Source organism: Sarcophilus harrisii, chromosome X (genome assembly GCF_902635505.1).
Source record: "Sarcophilus harrisii chromosome X, mSarHar1.11, whole genome shotgun sequence".
In the NCBI taxonomy this organism is placed as follows: Eukaryota; Metazoa; Chordata; class Mammalia; order Dasyuromorphia; family Dasyuridae; genus Sarcophilus; species Sarcophilus harrisii.
Window position 1 is genome coordinate 14,804,390 of NC_045432.1, and position 15,406 is coordinate 14,819,795.

Here is a 15,406-nt window from a genome sequence, read left to right on the forward strand (position 1 = left end):
AAAAGAAAGGCTTGGTTCTCTCTAAATGTATATTAGCTGATCTTCACTGGAGTACCCCTGCTGTGCAATGGCATTTTAATTCCTTCCAAATGGACTCTATCCCAATCATCAGAGAACCTGCTCCAAAATTCTTTTCTTTTTTTTTTTTAAAGCTTTTTATTTTCAAAACATATGCATAATACCCTTTGATCCAGCAGTGTTACTACTGGGCTTATATCCCAAAGAGATTTTAAAGACGGGAAAGGGCCCTGTATGTGCAAGAATGTTTGTGGCAGCCCTCTTTGTAGTGGCCAGAAACTGGAAACTGAGTGGACGCCCAATTGGAGAATGGCTGAATAAATTGTTGTATATGAATGTTATGGAATATTATTGTTCTGTAAGAAATAACCAGCAGGATGATTTCAGGAAGGCCTGGAGAGACTTACATGAACTGATGCTGAGTGAAATGAGCAGAACCAGGAGATCATTATATACTTCAACAACAATACTATATGAGGATCAATTCTAATGGACGTGGCCCTCTTCAACTATGAGATGAACCAAATCAGTTCCAATAGAGCAGTAATGAACTGAACCAGCTATGCCCAGCGAAAGAACTCTGGGAGAGGACTATGAACCATTACATAGAATTCCCAATCCTTCTATTTTTGTCCGCCTGCATTTTTGATTTCCTTCACAGGCTAATTGTACCCTATTTCAAAGTCCGACTCTTTTTGTACAGCAAAATAACTTTGGATATGTATGCTTATATTGTATTTAACTTATACTTTAACATATTTAACATGTATTGGTCAACCTGCCATCTGGGGGAGGAGGTGGGGGAAAGGAGGGAAAAAGTTGGAACAAAAGGATTTGCAACTGTCAATGCTGAAAAATTATCTATGCATATATCTTGTAAATAAAAAGCTATAATAATAAAAAAATGCACAAAAACAAAAAAAGCATAATTTTCAACATTTACCCTTGCAAAACCTTGTATTCTAAATTTTTTCTCCTTCCCTTCCCCTTTCCCTCCCCTAGATATCAAGTAATCCAATATATGTTAGACATGTGCAATTCTTCTATACATATTTCCACATTTATCATGCTGCACAAGAAAAATCAGATCAAAAAGGGAAAAAATGAGAAAGAAAACAAAATGCAAGCAAACAACAACAAAAATGTGAAAATACTATATCGTGATCCACACTCAGTCCCCACAATCCTCTCTCTGGGTGCAGATGGCTCTCTTCATCACAAGACCTTTGGAACTGGCCTGAATCATCTCATTGTTGAAAAGGGCCACATCTTTCAGAATTGATCATCATCAACAACAATCTTGTTGCCATGCACAATGTTCTCTTGGTTCTATTCACTTCACCCAACATCAGTTCATGCAAGTCTCTCTAGGCCTTTCTGAAATCATCCTGTTGGCCATTTCTTACCGAACAATAATATTCCATAACATTCATATACCACAATTTATTCTGCCATTCCCCAACTGATAGACATCTACTCAGTTTCCAGTAGCTTGCCACTACACAAAGGGCTTCTACAAACATTTTTGCACATGTGGGTCCTTTTCCTTTTACTATGATCTCTTTGAGATACAGAGCCAGGAATGACACTGCTGGGTCAAAGGGTATGCACAGTTTGATAACTTTTTGAGCATAGTTTCAAATTGCTCTCCAGAATGGTTGGATCCCTTCACAACTCCACTACCAATGTATTAGTATCCCAGTTTTCCCATATCCCCTCCAACATTCATCATTATCTTTTCCTGTCATTTTAGCCAATCTGAGAAGTGTGTAGTGGTCCCTAAGAGTTGTCTTAATTTGGATTCTCTGATCAATAGTGATTTAGAGCACCTTTTCATATGACCAGAAATGGGTTCAATTTCTTCATTTGAAAACTGTCTATTCATATCCTTTGACCATTTATCAATTGGAGAATGGCTTGAATTCTTATACATTTGAGTCAATTCTCTTTATATTTTAGAAATGAGACCTTTATCAAAATCATTGGATATAAAAGTGTTTTCCTAGTTTATTGTTTCCCTTCTAATCTTGTCTGCATTGGTTTTGTTTGTTTTAATTTAATATAATGAAAACTATCCATTTTGTATTCCATAATGTGCTCTAATTCTTCTTTGGTCACATATTCCTTCCTTCTATACAGATCTGAGAGGTAAAGTATCCTTTGTTCTTCTAATTTGCTTATAGTATCGTTCTTTATGTCTAAATCATGAACCCATTTTGATCTTATCTTGGTATAGGGTATTAGCTGTGGGTCAATGCCTAGTTTCTGCCATGCTAATTTCCAATTTTCCCAGAAATTTTTGTCAAATGGTGAATTCTTATCCCAGAATCTGAGGTCTTTGGGTTTATCAAACACTAGATTACTATAGTCATTGAAAATTACTGCTTTTTTTAAACCCCATCCTGCCCATCTTCCTTTACTGACATTTGGAAGCTATTATGAATGCCTTTATCTAGACTACTTCAAACCCCTTCTACAATGGTAATGACCCATCACTCCCTTTACTCCAATCCTGGAGAAAGAGATGGCCTTTCATCTACTTTTGCCTTCAACCAGATCCCTTCCTGCCTACTAAAAGAGTTTGTCCCAAAGATCAGAGAGCTCTCTCTCTCCTCTTTGTTGTATCCATCTCTAGTGGCTCCTTTCCAGTTGCCAAAACATGCTCAGGTCTCACTGCTGTTCCTGCCATGCCTTACAGATATTGCTCTTCACTGTCAAACTCAGTGGAAAGAGTAGTGAATACTTGGAACCTTCACTTCCTCATCACCCACTCACTTGTCAACTTCCTATAAATTGACTAGCTTTTGCTTCTCTCCTCCTTCATTTCTCTGCAACTTCTCATACCTTTGATTATTCTCTCCTCCTGGATGCTCTACTCTCTCCTTTTGGTCTTCCTCACTGGATCTGCAGCTCCTCAAGCCAAAGTGGCCTCCCAAGGCTCTGTTTATAATCCTCCTCTCTTATACCTCTATAGCCTCTCCCTTGGTGATGGGAGATGGATGGATTTAATATTCAATAATATCTACAGATAGTATTCCTAAATCTAGGTACACAATTCAAATCTTTCTTCTAAACTTTAGTCATGCATTATCGATAATCTATTGGCTGTTTCATCAGCATCTGAAATTCACCATCTCCTCTCCTCTCCTAGCCCCCACCTCAATCTACCCACCCCTCCTTGAAACTTTTCTAGTTCTGTGGAAGGCACCACCAACCTCCCAGTCATCCAAGTTTTCAAACTCGGCATCAACCTGGACTTTCCGCTCTCTTATTCCCCATATTTAATCAGTTTGCCAGACTTTTCAAGTCTGCCTTCACAACATCTCTCACTTGTCCATTTGTGTAGCCATCATTTGAACCCTTTATCTACCCTCTCCTGGAATATTGCAATAGCGTCCTAATTGGTCTCCCTGTCTCCAGTCTCTTCCTTTTCCATATAGCTGTAAAAATAGCCTTCCAAAAGCATGGATCCAATGATTTGTTTTCTCCTCTGCTCAAAAACTTTTGGTGGTTCTCTAGGAGAAAATACAGATCCCTTAGGCTGACATTCAAGGTCCTCAAAGACTTAATTCCAACATATCTTACCAGCCTTATTTCATATTCTTCTTCATGAACTCTGCATTCCAGCTAAACTATCTCCAAACTATCTGATCCCCAAACTCACCCTCCATCTTTGTGTATTCACACAAACTGCTCCTGTGTCTGGGATGCTCTTCTTTATTTCTCCCTTTCTTCAAAAGTCAACTCAGGTGCCATCACCTACATTTCGGGATCCTGCCCCTTTTTAGAGTTCTCTCACTTCAATGACCATGGCTTATGCTTATCTGTGTGGATGGCAGTAGAATGAAAACTCTTTGAGGGTTGGAGCGGGTACATTTTTGCCTCTATATTTCTGCTTTGCACAATGTCTGGTATAAAGAGGGACTAAATTGAAGTCCTACTATTATAGAAGTTTTCAACAAACATTGATTATATTTCATGTTTTATTGAACAATATACCTTTGGATTCTTCTTTCTTTGGTGGTCCAATATTCCCAGGACTCAAGGCTCCCACAGACGATGATGGATATGACTGAAAGAGTTCACAATTGGGTAAGTAATATTTACATAGCCCACCTAGTTATTAATGATTCAAATTTGATGATTTTTAACTTTAGATGTCCTAGTACTCTGTCCAGTTAAATTTATTATTCATCTCTGATACAATAAAAATATCTTACCTTAACACAGGGATTTTATGTTTACAAAGCACTTTCATATGCATTATCTAATTAAACCTTCAAGACAACCTGCTGTGATCTTTTTTTTTTTTTAACAGTTTACAAGGTTGGGAAATGAGGCTCAAGAAGGAAGTGACTTGATCAAATTGGTACATGAGAGACTTAATCTATGGCTCTGGTATTCTTTCTGCCACCATAAATTGCTACTATATTCCCAAGAGGAAAAGTGCCAAACTATTCTTTTCAGTGTCTGGTTACCATATCCTTATAAACAATTAACACAGAGATAATTGGACCTGGGCAATAAGCTTCCAGTTGGGTCAAGTTCGGTGCCTCTTGGGCAAAATTTGGGTTGCTTTTCTAGAATGACTGGAGTAATTCACAGCTAAGCCAATTACACATTAATGTGACTGTTATAACACACATATGTATTATGTTGGTTCAGTTTCATGTGCAGTCCTCTTTTTATTCTTTATCGACTGAATTGCTTATAATAAGAAAAGGAAGTTTTTAAAAGGGGTGGATGGGGTGACAATATCAGAAACTAGAAAAGGGTGAAGAAAGAAGACTATTTAAAGTTCTCATTGTTGTAATGTAATTCATTATTTCTACCATCACAATATCTCACAGGTATATCCCCTTCTTTTTACTCACAATTCTCTCAGCCCAGCATAGGCCCTCATCACTTCCAACTTGGGCTACCCCTATAGTGCTGACAGGCTGGACTGTCTCGACTCTTTCCACTCCAACCCCACTCAGCCACCAAAGAGAGCTTCCTAAAGTGCAGGACTGACCATATCAGTCAACAGCTCCCTATTATCTCTATGACACCCCTCTTCTTGGCACTGGAAGCCTTTCCCCACTTGACTCCTTCCTACCTTCCCAGTCATATTATACTTTAGTGGCCTCTATATACTCTGTGACTCAATGACACCAGGCTCCCTGCTGATCCTTTTCAATTCCCGATTGAGAAATCTTCCAGTTTCAAGCCTCGACACTGGATGTACTCCATGTCTGGAATGTTGTTTCTCCTCACCTCTGTCTATTGGCTGCATTCAACACTCAAATAAATTCTTACTTTCTTCACGAGGTCTTTTCCCACAGGGTTCAAGGCTTCACCCAGACAGCTGGTGCCCTCCTCTCTGGAATTATTTCCAGCTTACACTGCATATATCTTGAACATGCATACTTGTTTGCAAGTTGTTTCCCCCATTAGAATGTGAGTCATGGAGGGCAGGCCTTTGTATCCTTAGCATTTAGGGCAGTGACTGGTATATAGTAGGTGCTTAATAAATGCTTGTTATTGATTGATTGATTGGAGCAATGTTCCAGAGATAGTCCAAAAACTGAATTGATATTCTAGGTCTTCTCAACACTAGAAACAACTGAACTAGCATTTATTAAATACACACTGTATCAAGCACTATGCTGAGTACTAGGCATATAAAAACAAAAACAGTTAAGTCAAACTCAAATTGAAACAGTCACTAAATCGTATATTGCTGTGCGCTGCATGTTGCCTTAGAAAACCACAAATAACATTATCTCTGTTCTGTACTATTTCCTTTTAATTTATTTTTTAAAATATTCCCCATGACATTTTGATCTGGTTCCCAAGGCATTGGGGAGTTTTGCTAGTTGCAATGAGCATATTTGACACCCCTGCTATAGAGAACCAGCTGTTTAGACTACCAGTTACCTACTAGAGTCACTAGGTAAGTCTTTTACTTATTTCCCCAGAAGGCATACCTATCTGGAAAACAAACCTATGGGTTGAAAGAGCTGTAACACTTCCACCTGGTGCCTGAAAAAGTACCGCAGCATACATTTGTTTTTAAAATCCAGTTTTAGTGCATCTTTTGGCTTTACATTATCTAGATTTTCCATCCCAGAGAACCATCCCTTACAATAAACAAATTTCTAAAAAGAAAAACCAAGGAGAAGAGAAGGAAAAATATTCAGTGACATTTATCAAAATATCATAAAAATCTGACATTATCTACCATCTTCCATGTCCATGGAGCCCCTATCTATGCAGAGGAATGGGGAGGTATCTTTTCCTATCTCTTCTTTGGGTCTAAGCTTGTTTAGCGATATTAATTTTTTTTATTGTTTTGGGATTGCTGTTCTTTCCATTTATATTGTTGTAATCATTTTGTATTTTGTTTTCCTGGTCCTGTTTACTTCAGTCTGTATCAGTTCATATAAGTCTTTTCATGCTTCTCTGTATTCATCATATTCAATTCTTTTCTGAGAGCACAGTTACAGTCCATTACATCTGTGAGCTACAGTTTGTTTAGCTGTTCCCCAGTCAATGGGCATATACTTTGTTTTCACTTCTTTGCTACCACAAAAAGGGCTGCTATGAATATTTTGATGACTGCAAGGACGTTGTTTTTATCACTGGATAAAGATTGGATTTTTTTTGTTGTTGTTTTTTCACTAGGTAAAAGAAGCCATTTTTTGCCTCAACTGCTACCGAGCCTTAATCACTGACCTGGTGCAACCTCAGTTAAACTGACACTTCTTGAAGACCTTAGCTTAAAAAGGCCAGGGTCTCCCATTTCATCCGGGGCCATCTCCAGTCATCCTGATCTATGTCTGGCCACTGGACCAGATGGCTCTGAAGGGGAAAAGGGAGGCAGGTGACCTTCATAGCCATTTCTCACTTAAATTCAACTCACAGCATAATCCCTGTGATATCATGGTCCTCGTTGAGAATAAGGACAAACAACAATAACCCCCTTGGGGCATTATATATTACAAACATTTTTATGTGACAACCCCAATTCTATAATACATGCTGGGTCTTTTTATCAGGAATTTTCAGGCCTTTTGATAGACTAGCAATTGCTGAAATATTAGTAGCCAGTAGAAAGTCTTTTTTGGTGTCTCCTAGAAAACATTAAAATCAGTAGAAATAAAGCCTTAAAAGTTCTTGATAAAATCAATATGCTCACAACGGGCTTTACTTATTGGATCAGTTTACTGGAACAGAGAGGGGAGTTGCAGCTTACTAATTTAATGAAGATAAATGATTAAAAAAACTTATTTCTCAAATAAAATATCAAACTGGGTAATAAAAGGATTCAGAAGCTTCTGGTAATTGTCGTCTGTGATTTGAACCTGTACCAAGGATCCTCGGCCAATAATTTGAGCAATTTGTCCTCGTCGTCCCTTCCACTTTGTAAAATGGAAGAGATTTGGACTATTCTTGATATAAAATCTTTGATACGTTGTCGACTCGATCTCAGAGAAACCTGAAGTCATGACCCTGACACCTAGTGGCTGGCTGGGTGCCCTGGGCAACTCAGTGTCTTCAGGTTCTGCGCAGCTCTTACAGTTTAAGGCCACATGTTCTAAAGAAGATGCATTGTTTAAAGGAGTTCTCTCACCAAGAGTCCCCAGGTCAGTGAGATCATAAGGCCCATCCAAATCCCTAGGGATTTACAGGCACCTATTTACAGGTACAAGTTTTTAAAGGAAAAAACCCAAGTAAGTACTTTCTTTCTAATCTCAAGAATTCAAGACAATTCTCAGGAAAGTTGGCATAGACAAACCAATGTGCAGGCAATAAGCCTCCTGCTGTGAAAAAGAATAGCTTTAAAAAAAATCATGCTGGTGACATTTCTTCAGCTTCCAAATGAACACATGTTAAAGAAAAGACAGCTGCTCTTCTGGTGTCAAATTTAATTGCTTATTAGCAATAACATTAATAGCATATATTTGTATAGTACTTCACAATTTAAAGTGTGCTTTTACATACATTATTTCAAAAAGTAACGTTATCCTCTCCGATCCTACAGTATCTGATGCTACAGTGCTACAGTATGTGAATGAGCAATATTTCCAGATGGCTTATAATCTAGACCTGCAGAATCATGACATTAGGATGATAATTTTCCACTGTTGGTTATATCATTCACTGAGATCCGTCATCTCGCTCAACCAGCCTACTATGTGCCAGATCCCGTACGAAGTACTAGGAATACAAAAAGAAAAGACAAAAGGCACCTCTTGCCTTTGAGTTTAGTCTAATGGTGGAGACAACATGCAACAACATGACACATGTATGATATGAAGACGTATAAGGAGTAAATGGAAAGTAACCTCAGAGAGGAAGGGACTAGTAGCTAGGAGGATAAGCAAAGACCTCCTATAGAAGATGAGATTAGAAAAGAAAGCCAGGATCCCTTCTAAGAAGAAGAGGGAAAGAGGAAAAGCAATACAGGGATGGGAGATAGATCAATACCCAAGAGGAGGCAGTCAATATGGTGGGATCACAGAATATGGAGGGAGCAGTAATCTGTAGTCTCTCACGGGTTCTTGTTTTTTCCCTAGAACAGAGCTAGATGTAAATAACTATTTCTGTGTTTAAATGTTCATGGTAATAACATTTTGCAGTGGGAGTAAATCCTCCTCTCTGGCTCTGTTAAGGTTCAAATTGTCATTTTCTTTCATTCACAATCTCTGGAGGGCAGCAGACTTGATTTGCATCGATATTTTTAATGACACAGCCCTGGACCATTTTCAGGAGGTGGTCTCCAGACAATTATTTTCCTGCTGTTTCAACTAAATAAGCACAGAGGAGCCCATGTACCTAATTCTCTTCCAGTTCTCTCCTATTTCTTTCTCCTGTGTCTTGCTTTTATAGATTCTAAGCACTTATTAATTTCCAGCTTTCTGACTTTCCTTTATTCTTCCTACACTTTTTCCTGACTAAAACTTTCTGCTTTGTGAACCTGGCCTCTTCTTCCTAGATCCCAGATGATTATATTCTCCTCCTGTGCAAATTCCATTTCCACTTTAGGACTAATCTAAAGTCTACCCTTCTCTAGAGGGCAAGACTAAGGGCTCAGTCTGATGATAATGAACTTGCCACTCATCCAGATTATATGTCTTTCCAAACTTGGCAAATGAATGCTTTGAAAGGAATATGCTGGTGTGTATGATGCTGGGATTTTTACCGTTTTATGGTAAAAACAATTTCCCAATTCCCATAATGAAATGCTTCATTTAAAAAACACAACAATAACCACAAAATACATTTCTTTCAGATCCATGAATTCTGTTGTATTCAATAGATTTCTGGTAAACATTTACTTGCTGTCATGTGGACGGTCTGCTAGGCAGGGTTCACTATTATTCAAGACTGAGGGTGATGGCATGAGAATACTCCTGTCAACTTGGAATGGTCAAAAAAAAAGGAGCTGTCAGAGGGGTCCCCTAGTAGAAGTCTAGGCCAGTGGGTCTCAAAGTCTGGTCCAGAGCATCCTGGGAATCTCTGAAATCCTTTCAGAGAGTTTACAAATTCATAATTTTTTTTTTATTTTTTATTTTTTTTATTTTCAATGTGATCAATATCTATAACTATAAATCACGTAAACAAAAAGTCTTTGGACAGATCCTCAATCATTTTTAATAGGATAAAGATATTGAGAACAAAAGTTTGAGGACCACTGGTCTAGGCAATCTGGGACCTCCTTTCTGACTCAAATACCCCTGACTTACAGTTCTATTCAGGAAAAGATGGAGAAACATTTTTAGGTTCAAACTAGGCCCCAAAATATTCTGTCATTTGGCCCACAATACTTCCTATGCCTATATTCACTTAATAGGTAAGTTAGATCAGAGGAGTAGGGAGAGGGAAGTTTGGGGCCTAAGGAATACAGTATAAATGAAAATGTTATTTCATGAAAACGTAGTCCATGGGTTCAACAATGCCATTCTAAGCAAGAGCTGACAAGAATTATTTGACAAAAAATCTAAGTCATAAACATTTTGAAATGTGGTTGTTAAATGTGAGGTATAAATGTACTGGGCTACAAGAAATGATGCATAGAAGAAATATAGAGAAGCATGAAAAGATATATGAACTGATGCAAAGTAAAGTAAGTAGAATAAGAAAAAATATATAGTCATTCAATAAGCTTTCATTAAGTGTTTATTTAATCAGTAAACATTTATTAAGCACCTACTCTGTACCAGAACCTGTGCTAATGCTGGGGACACACAAAAGGGCAAGAAGCATAGTCCTTATTATCAAGCTCACAGTCCAACGAGGAAGACAACATGCAAACAACTCTGTACATGAAAGATATGAACAAAATAGATAGGACTCTCATAGACAAAATAACTAGCAGCTGAGAAGATTAGAAAAGGCTTCCTGAAGAAAATGGGAGCCAAGTCCTAGAAGGAGACAAGGGTTAGACTGGAAAGGGAAGAAGAGACCAGTTTGGGAACAGAGTCAGAGTACTTTCTATATTGTCCTGAAGGTAATAGGGAGCAGCAGTGACTACAGTGAAATAAAGTGAAAAGAATAACAACAACAAAAGAGACTGAATGCATTACTATTCTTAGAAGAGAACAGAAGAATGAATGTACTTCCTTCCCTTTGCAGAAGTGGGGAACTGTGGGTATGGAGTAGTGCATACCTCTCAGACTTGTCTGATGTTAGTGCTGCTGAATTTATTGTTCCTCACTTTTGTTTTCTTTTTGTTACAAAGGGTGGTACTTGGGAGGAGAAGGGCAGAGTCGGGAGCGATGTATTTGGAAATTGAGGTCGTTTAAACCAAAAGATATCATAAAAATGGGAAAAACAATTCAAACTGTCCTTTCTCTTCAAAGAAGACAGAGACACAGAGAGGCAGAGATAGAGCCAGAAATGGAGACAGACAGAGAAACAGAGAGACAGATTCAGACACAGACAGAGAGACAGAGAGAGAAATGGTTGTTACTACCATAATTACAACCCAGCTTTCCTCCAGAGTATTTGAGAAGATTTGTTTTGAATGTTTACCAAACCGTTCTCAAGGTTATGCTCTATAACAATTTGTGGGCCGGCCTCCAATGCTAGCAATGTGATACCGTGAGGCAGTGACCCAGCACCATCAGGTGGCCTAACCTTTGAGCTCTGTGTAGACACTTACCACCTGCTCCAAGTCATCTTCCTCCTCTTCAGGAGAGCTGAGCAGCTTAGAGAGAGCCTGCAGAGCAGAAGCCGAACACATATTCTCCAGATTCATGGCTCTCGATTTCCTACAGTTAGAGGGACACAATGACCAAGAGATTTTTCCTATTTTGTTGAAATAGTTTCTTTGCCAAGTAACAAATAGGCAAAGAAATACTGTAAAGAATATAGCCCCCCCCCCGAATTATTTTTCTCTTTTGCTCCTCCTATAGACATTTTGGTGTCTCTCAGACAGGGGTTGAGCAACAAGTTCAGGCTTTTGCCCTGCTTCCCTCAGTTTCTCCAATTTCACCTCAATTCAGCAATTTTTTAAATCTACCTACTGTATACAAAGAACTGTATTAGACAATACAAGGCATGTTAAGAAAATACCCTGCAGCATCTAGGTGGCACAATAGATAGAACACTAGCCCTGGAGTCAGGAGGACTTGAGTTCAAATCCTGCCTCAAATACTTACTAGCTGTGTGACCCTGGCCAAGTCACTTAACCTCAATAGCCACATTTTTAAAAAAAGAAAGAATAGAAAAGAAAAGGACTTCCCTCCCCCCCCCCGAACTTACAATCTTTTGAAAATACAAAACATATGCTTGAAACAAGTGGAGAGTAACTCCTAGGCAATATGGTAGAAGATGGATACCCAACGTTTGGGGGTATACTTTTATAAGCACAGGTTGTCAGAGGCAGTAGGGACCGTGAAGTTCATCTCAAATGATACTGTTGAATTTAACACTGCAGCTGAGACCCAGAGAAGAAGATGAGAATCACAGAATTCTCACTCATAGCATTGTCATCACCCCTTCCTAGGTGAGTGTATGGGGTTCTCTTGGAACTCAGTTATTTAGATTAAATCTAGGAAGTCCAGTCCTGTCCATCTGTTCTTGGGGAAAATAGGGAGCCTTCCAAATGGAAAAAGCAACAGAATTGAGCCATGGAGGCAGAAAGGGAACAGGAAGGGAGTAAAGCAAAGTCCACTCCCATAGGACTTAGATGTAGCCCAATATGTAAGCATCAGTGGCGGATTTTTTTTAGACTAGCTCCCACTTTTTGGAAATTGCATACTGAAAATGCATGCTGGAAAAATGCAATGATCAACTGAGAGGGAAGATAAAGAATTAACAGGTCATACTCAAGGTGAGTCAACAGTGGAGCCACTCTCTTGGTACTCCAACGTCATAGTCTCTGTTATGTTGTTTAGAGTAGGTATCAATAAAAGGTCAAGAATTTCAAGGGAATTAATTTTAAAACTGCAAACAAAGGTGGCCTAGCTGTGTCAGATCTAAAGCTATATTATAAAGCAACGGTCACCAAAACCATTTGGTACTGGGTAAGAAATGTAGTCGATCAGTGGAATAAATTAGGTTCAGAAGACACATTAGTCAATGATTAAAGTAATCTAGTGCTTATTAAACCCAAAGACCCCAGATTCTGGGATTAGAACTCATTCTTTGACAAAAATTGCTGGGAAAAGTGGAAATTAGTTTGGCAGAAACTAGGCATTGACCCACAGCTATACCAAGATAAAGTAGAAATGGGTTCATGATTTGGACATAAAGAGTGATATTATAAGCAAATCAGAAGAACAAAGGATACTTTACCTCTCAGATCTGTGGAGGAGGAAGGAATTTATGACCAAAGAATTGCAGTACATTATGGAATGCAAAATGGATAATTTAGATTATATTAAGTTAAAAAGTTTTTGTACAAACAAAACCAATGCAGACAAGATTAGAAGAGAAGCAATAAACTAGGAAAACACTTTTCTATCCAATGGTTCTGATAAAAGCCTCTTTTCTAAAATATTTTCAACTTGGAGAAGAAAGACTAAGGGGGATAGGATAAGGGGTATGGCTATGTACAAGTTATTGGAAAGGTTCTCATGTGAAAGAAGCATAAGAAACTGTAGGGGGGAGGATACAGATACTAACTTTTTGTTGACATTAAGAAAAACTTCCCAAGAATTAGAGCAGACTGAAAGTGGCAAGGCTACCTTGGAAAGTGTCGGCCCCCTTTTCTAGGAAGTTTTCAAGCACTTACTAGATGGCTACATGCTAGGTTCATTAGACTGGGGATTCCCTTTGTGTGTAACTTGAACAAGATGGCTGCTGAAGCCCCTTACAACTAAAAGTTTTGGTTCTGTACAATTCTTTTTCTCAACTGTGTAAAGAAGTATTCATTTTATTTGGTAATTGTTAAATTCAGAATATATTTTTAAAATTTTCTTCTGTCTTCTTTTACAACCTTCAACCTAATCTTCTTCTACCCCAAACCCAGGTTAATTTATCATATTACTGAGATAAAAGAAATTGTAAACAGATTCACTTTCTTTTTTTAATTAAAGCTTTTTTAATTTTCAAAACATATGCGTGGATAATTTTCAACATTCACCCTTGTAAAATCTTGTGTTCTAAATTTTTCCCTCCCTTCTCTCCTCCCCTAGACTGCAAGTAATCTAATATATGTTAAACATGTGCAATTTTAAAGAAACTCACTTTTAAGACACATACAGAGTTTTACTTATCATCTCAAGATGCTGGGGCTGAAGGGTGATAGATTCCTTTTAAAGACCCAAGATAGGAATCTTTCCATGGGTTTGCAAATGACTATTACATAGACATATTCCATTACGTCTTGGTTGTCAATTATTACAAATATGAGCATAGAAATGTTCTCCAGTCCCACTCCAAATCTCCAGGGTGAAGCCCCAGCGATGCATTAGCTAACAATCAATTAACAAGTAGGTAAGGCCTCTGGAGATAGCCAAAAACAAGGTCCCTGCCTTCAAAAAGCCCACATTCTAATGTAAGACACATTTAGAAAATGAAGGACAAATAAACTGTGTAGAGTAGGAATGCAGGGGACCTTCAGACTCTAAAATTTAGAGAGAAGGGATGGAGGATGGAGGGAAAGACAAGGAAGAGCCTCTAGTAGAAGGTGAAATTTCAACTGAGTTCTGAAGGGAGCTGGAGAAACAAGGAGTAGGAGGTGAAGAGGGAGAAATTCCCGATATGAGGCACAGTCAGGGGATGAAATCCTCACTGTTTCAAAAACAAGGAGGCCAGTGTAGCTGGATTTTGAAGTGCATGAAGGGTAGTTAAGAGTATGAAGACTGGAAAGGCAGGAAGAAGCCAGATTGTAAAGAGCTTTAAATGCACAAGAGAGCATTTTATATTTATTCTTGGAGGTAACAGGGAACCACCTGCATATTAGGAAGATCACTTTGGCACTTGAATGGAAGATAGACTGGAATGGGGAGAGCCTTGTATCAGGCAGATCCACAAACTTCTATTGAAATAGTCCAGATGTGAGTTGATGACGTCTGAGGAGAGAATGTAGAGTACTGGAGAGTTACAAAAATGAAATCGCTTTTGTTGCCAAACTCTAATCAACAGGCCTTGGCAACAAATTGCATAGAAGCCTAGGGAAGGGGTGTGAGAAAAAGTGAAGAGGAAAGCATGACACTTAAGTTTCAGGCCTGGGTAACGGGGAGAATGGTGTCATCCTCAAGAGAAATTACTCTGACAGAACTTACACTAAAATTTGGAACAATGGCCTCTACACAAGAATGACATGCAAATTTGGGAAGCCTTCCATATTTAAAAAAAAATAAACAATAGAGAAATTTGAAAGAAGATAGTCTGGAGGGAAAAATAACTTCAGTTTTGGACATGTTGGGTTTGAGATGTCTATTGGATGTCCAATTCAAGAGGTTTAAAAGGTAGTTAATGATCAGAGACTGGCTAGTTATATAGATGTAGGAATCTTCTGCATATAAATGAATCAATAGGAGCCATGAAAAATTATATAGAGGGAGAAAGGAAGAGAGTGTAGGATAGAACTTTGGGGAACCCTCATGGTTTGGGAGTATGATCTGGAAGAGGATCCAGAAGAGGATCCTGAGAAGGAGTGGTTACATAAGTAGGAGAACCTGGAAAGATTACTGTCATGAAAATTTAGAGAGTAGAGAATATCCAGGAGAAGAGGATGATCAACAGTGTCAAAGGTTTCAGCAAAGTCAAGAGTGACTGAGAAAATACCACTAAATCTGGCCATTAAGAGGTGACCTTAGAGGTCAGTTAAGGTGGTAAGTTTAGAGGACAGTTTTAGTTGAATAATAAGATCAAAAGCCCAGAATAATTAAAAGTGAGTTAGAAGAAAGAAAATAGAGGTAGTAAGTATATAGCGTTTTTTTCAAGGAGT

General features: G+C 38.4%; 1 protein-coding gene across 2 annotated transcripts in view; it reads right to left on the minus strand.

The window, feature by feature from the left end:
* Nucleotides 1-15,406, minus strand: part of DNAAF6 (dynein axonemal assembly factor 6) — a 79,393-nt gene that overhangs the window by 57,566 nt on the left and 6,421 nt on the right. For both annotated transcript variants that reach the window (XM_031944893.1, XM_031944892.1), the window contains exons 2-3: nucleotides 11,168-11,276; nucleotides 4,018-4,090 (exon numbers count right to left, since the gene is read on the minus strand). In XM_031944893.1, coding sequence (XP_031800753.1) covers nucleotides 4,018-4,090; nucleotides 11,168-11,263 — 169 coding nt within the window. In that variant the 5' untranslated portion in view covers nucleotides 11,264-11,276. The remainder of the gene's footprint in view (nucleotides 1-4,017; nucleotides 4,091-11,167; nucleotides 11,277-15,406) is intronic.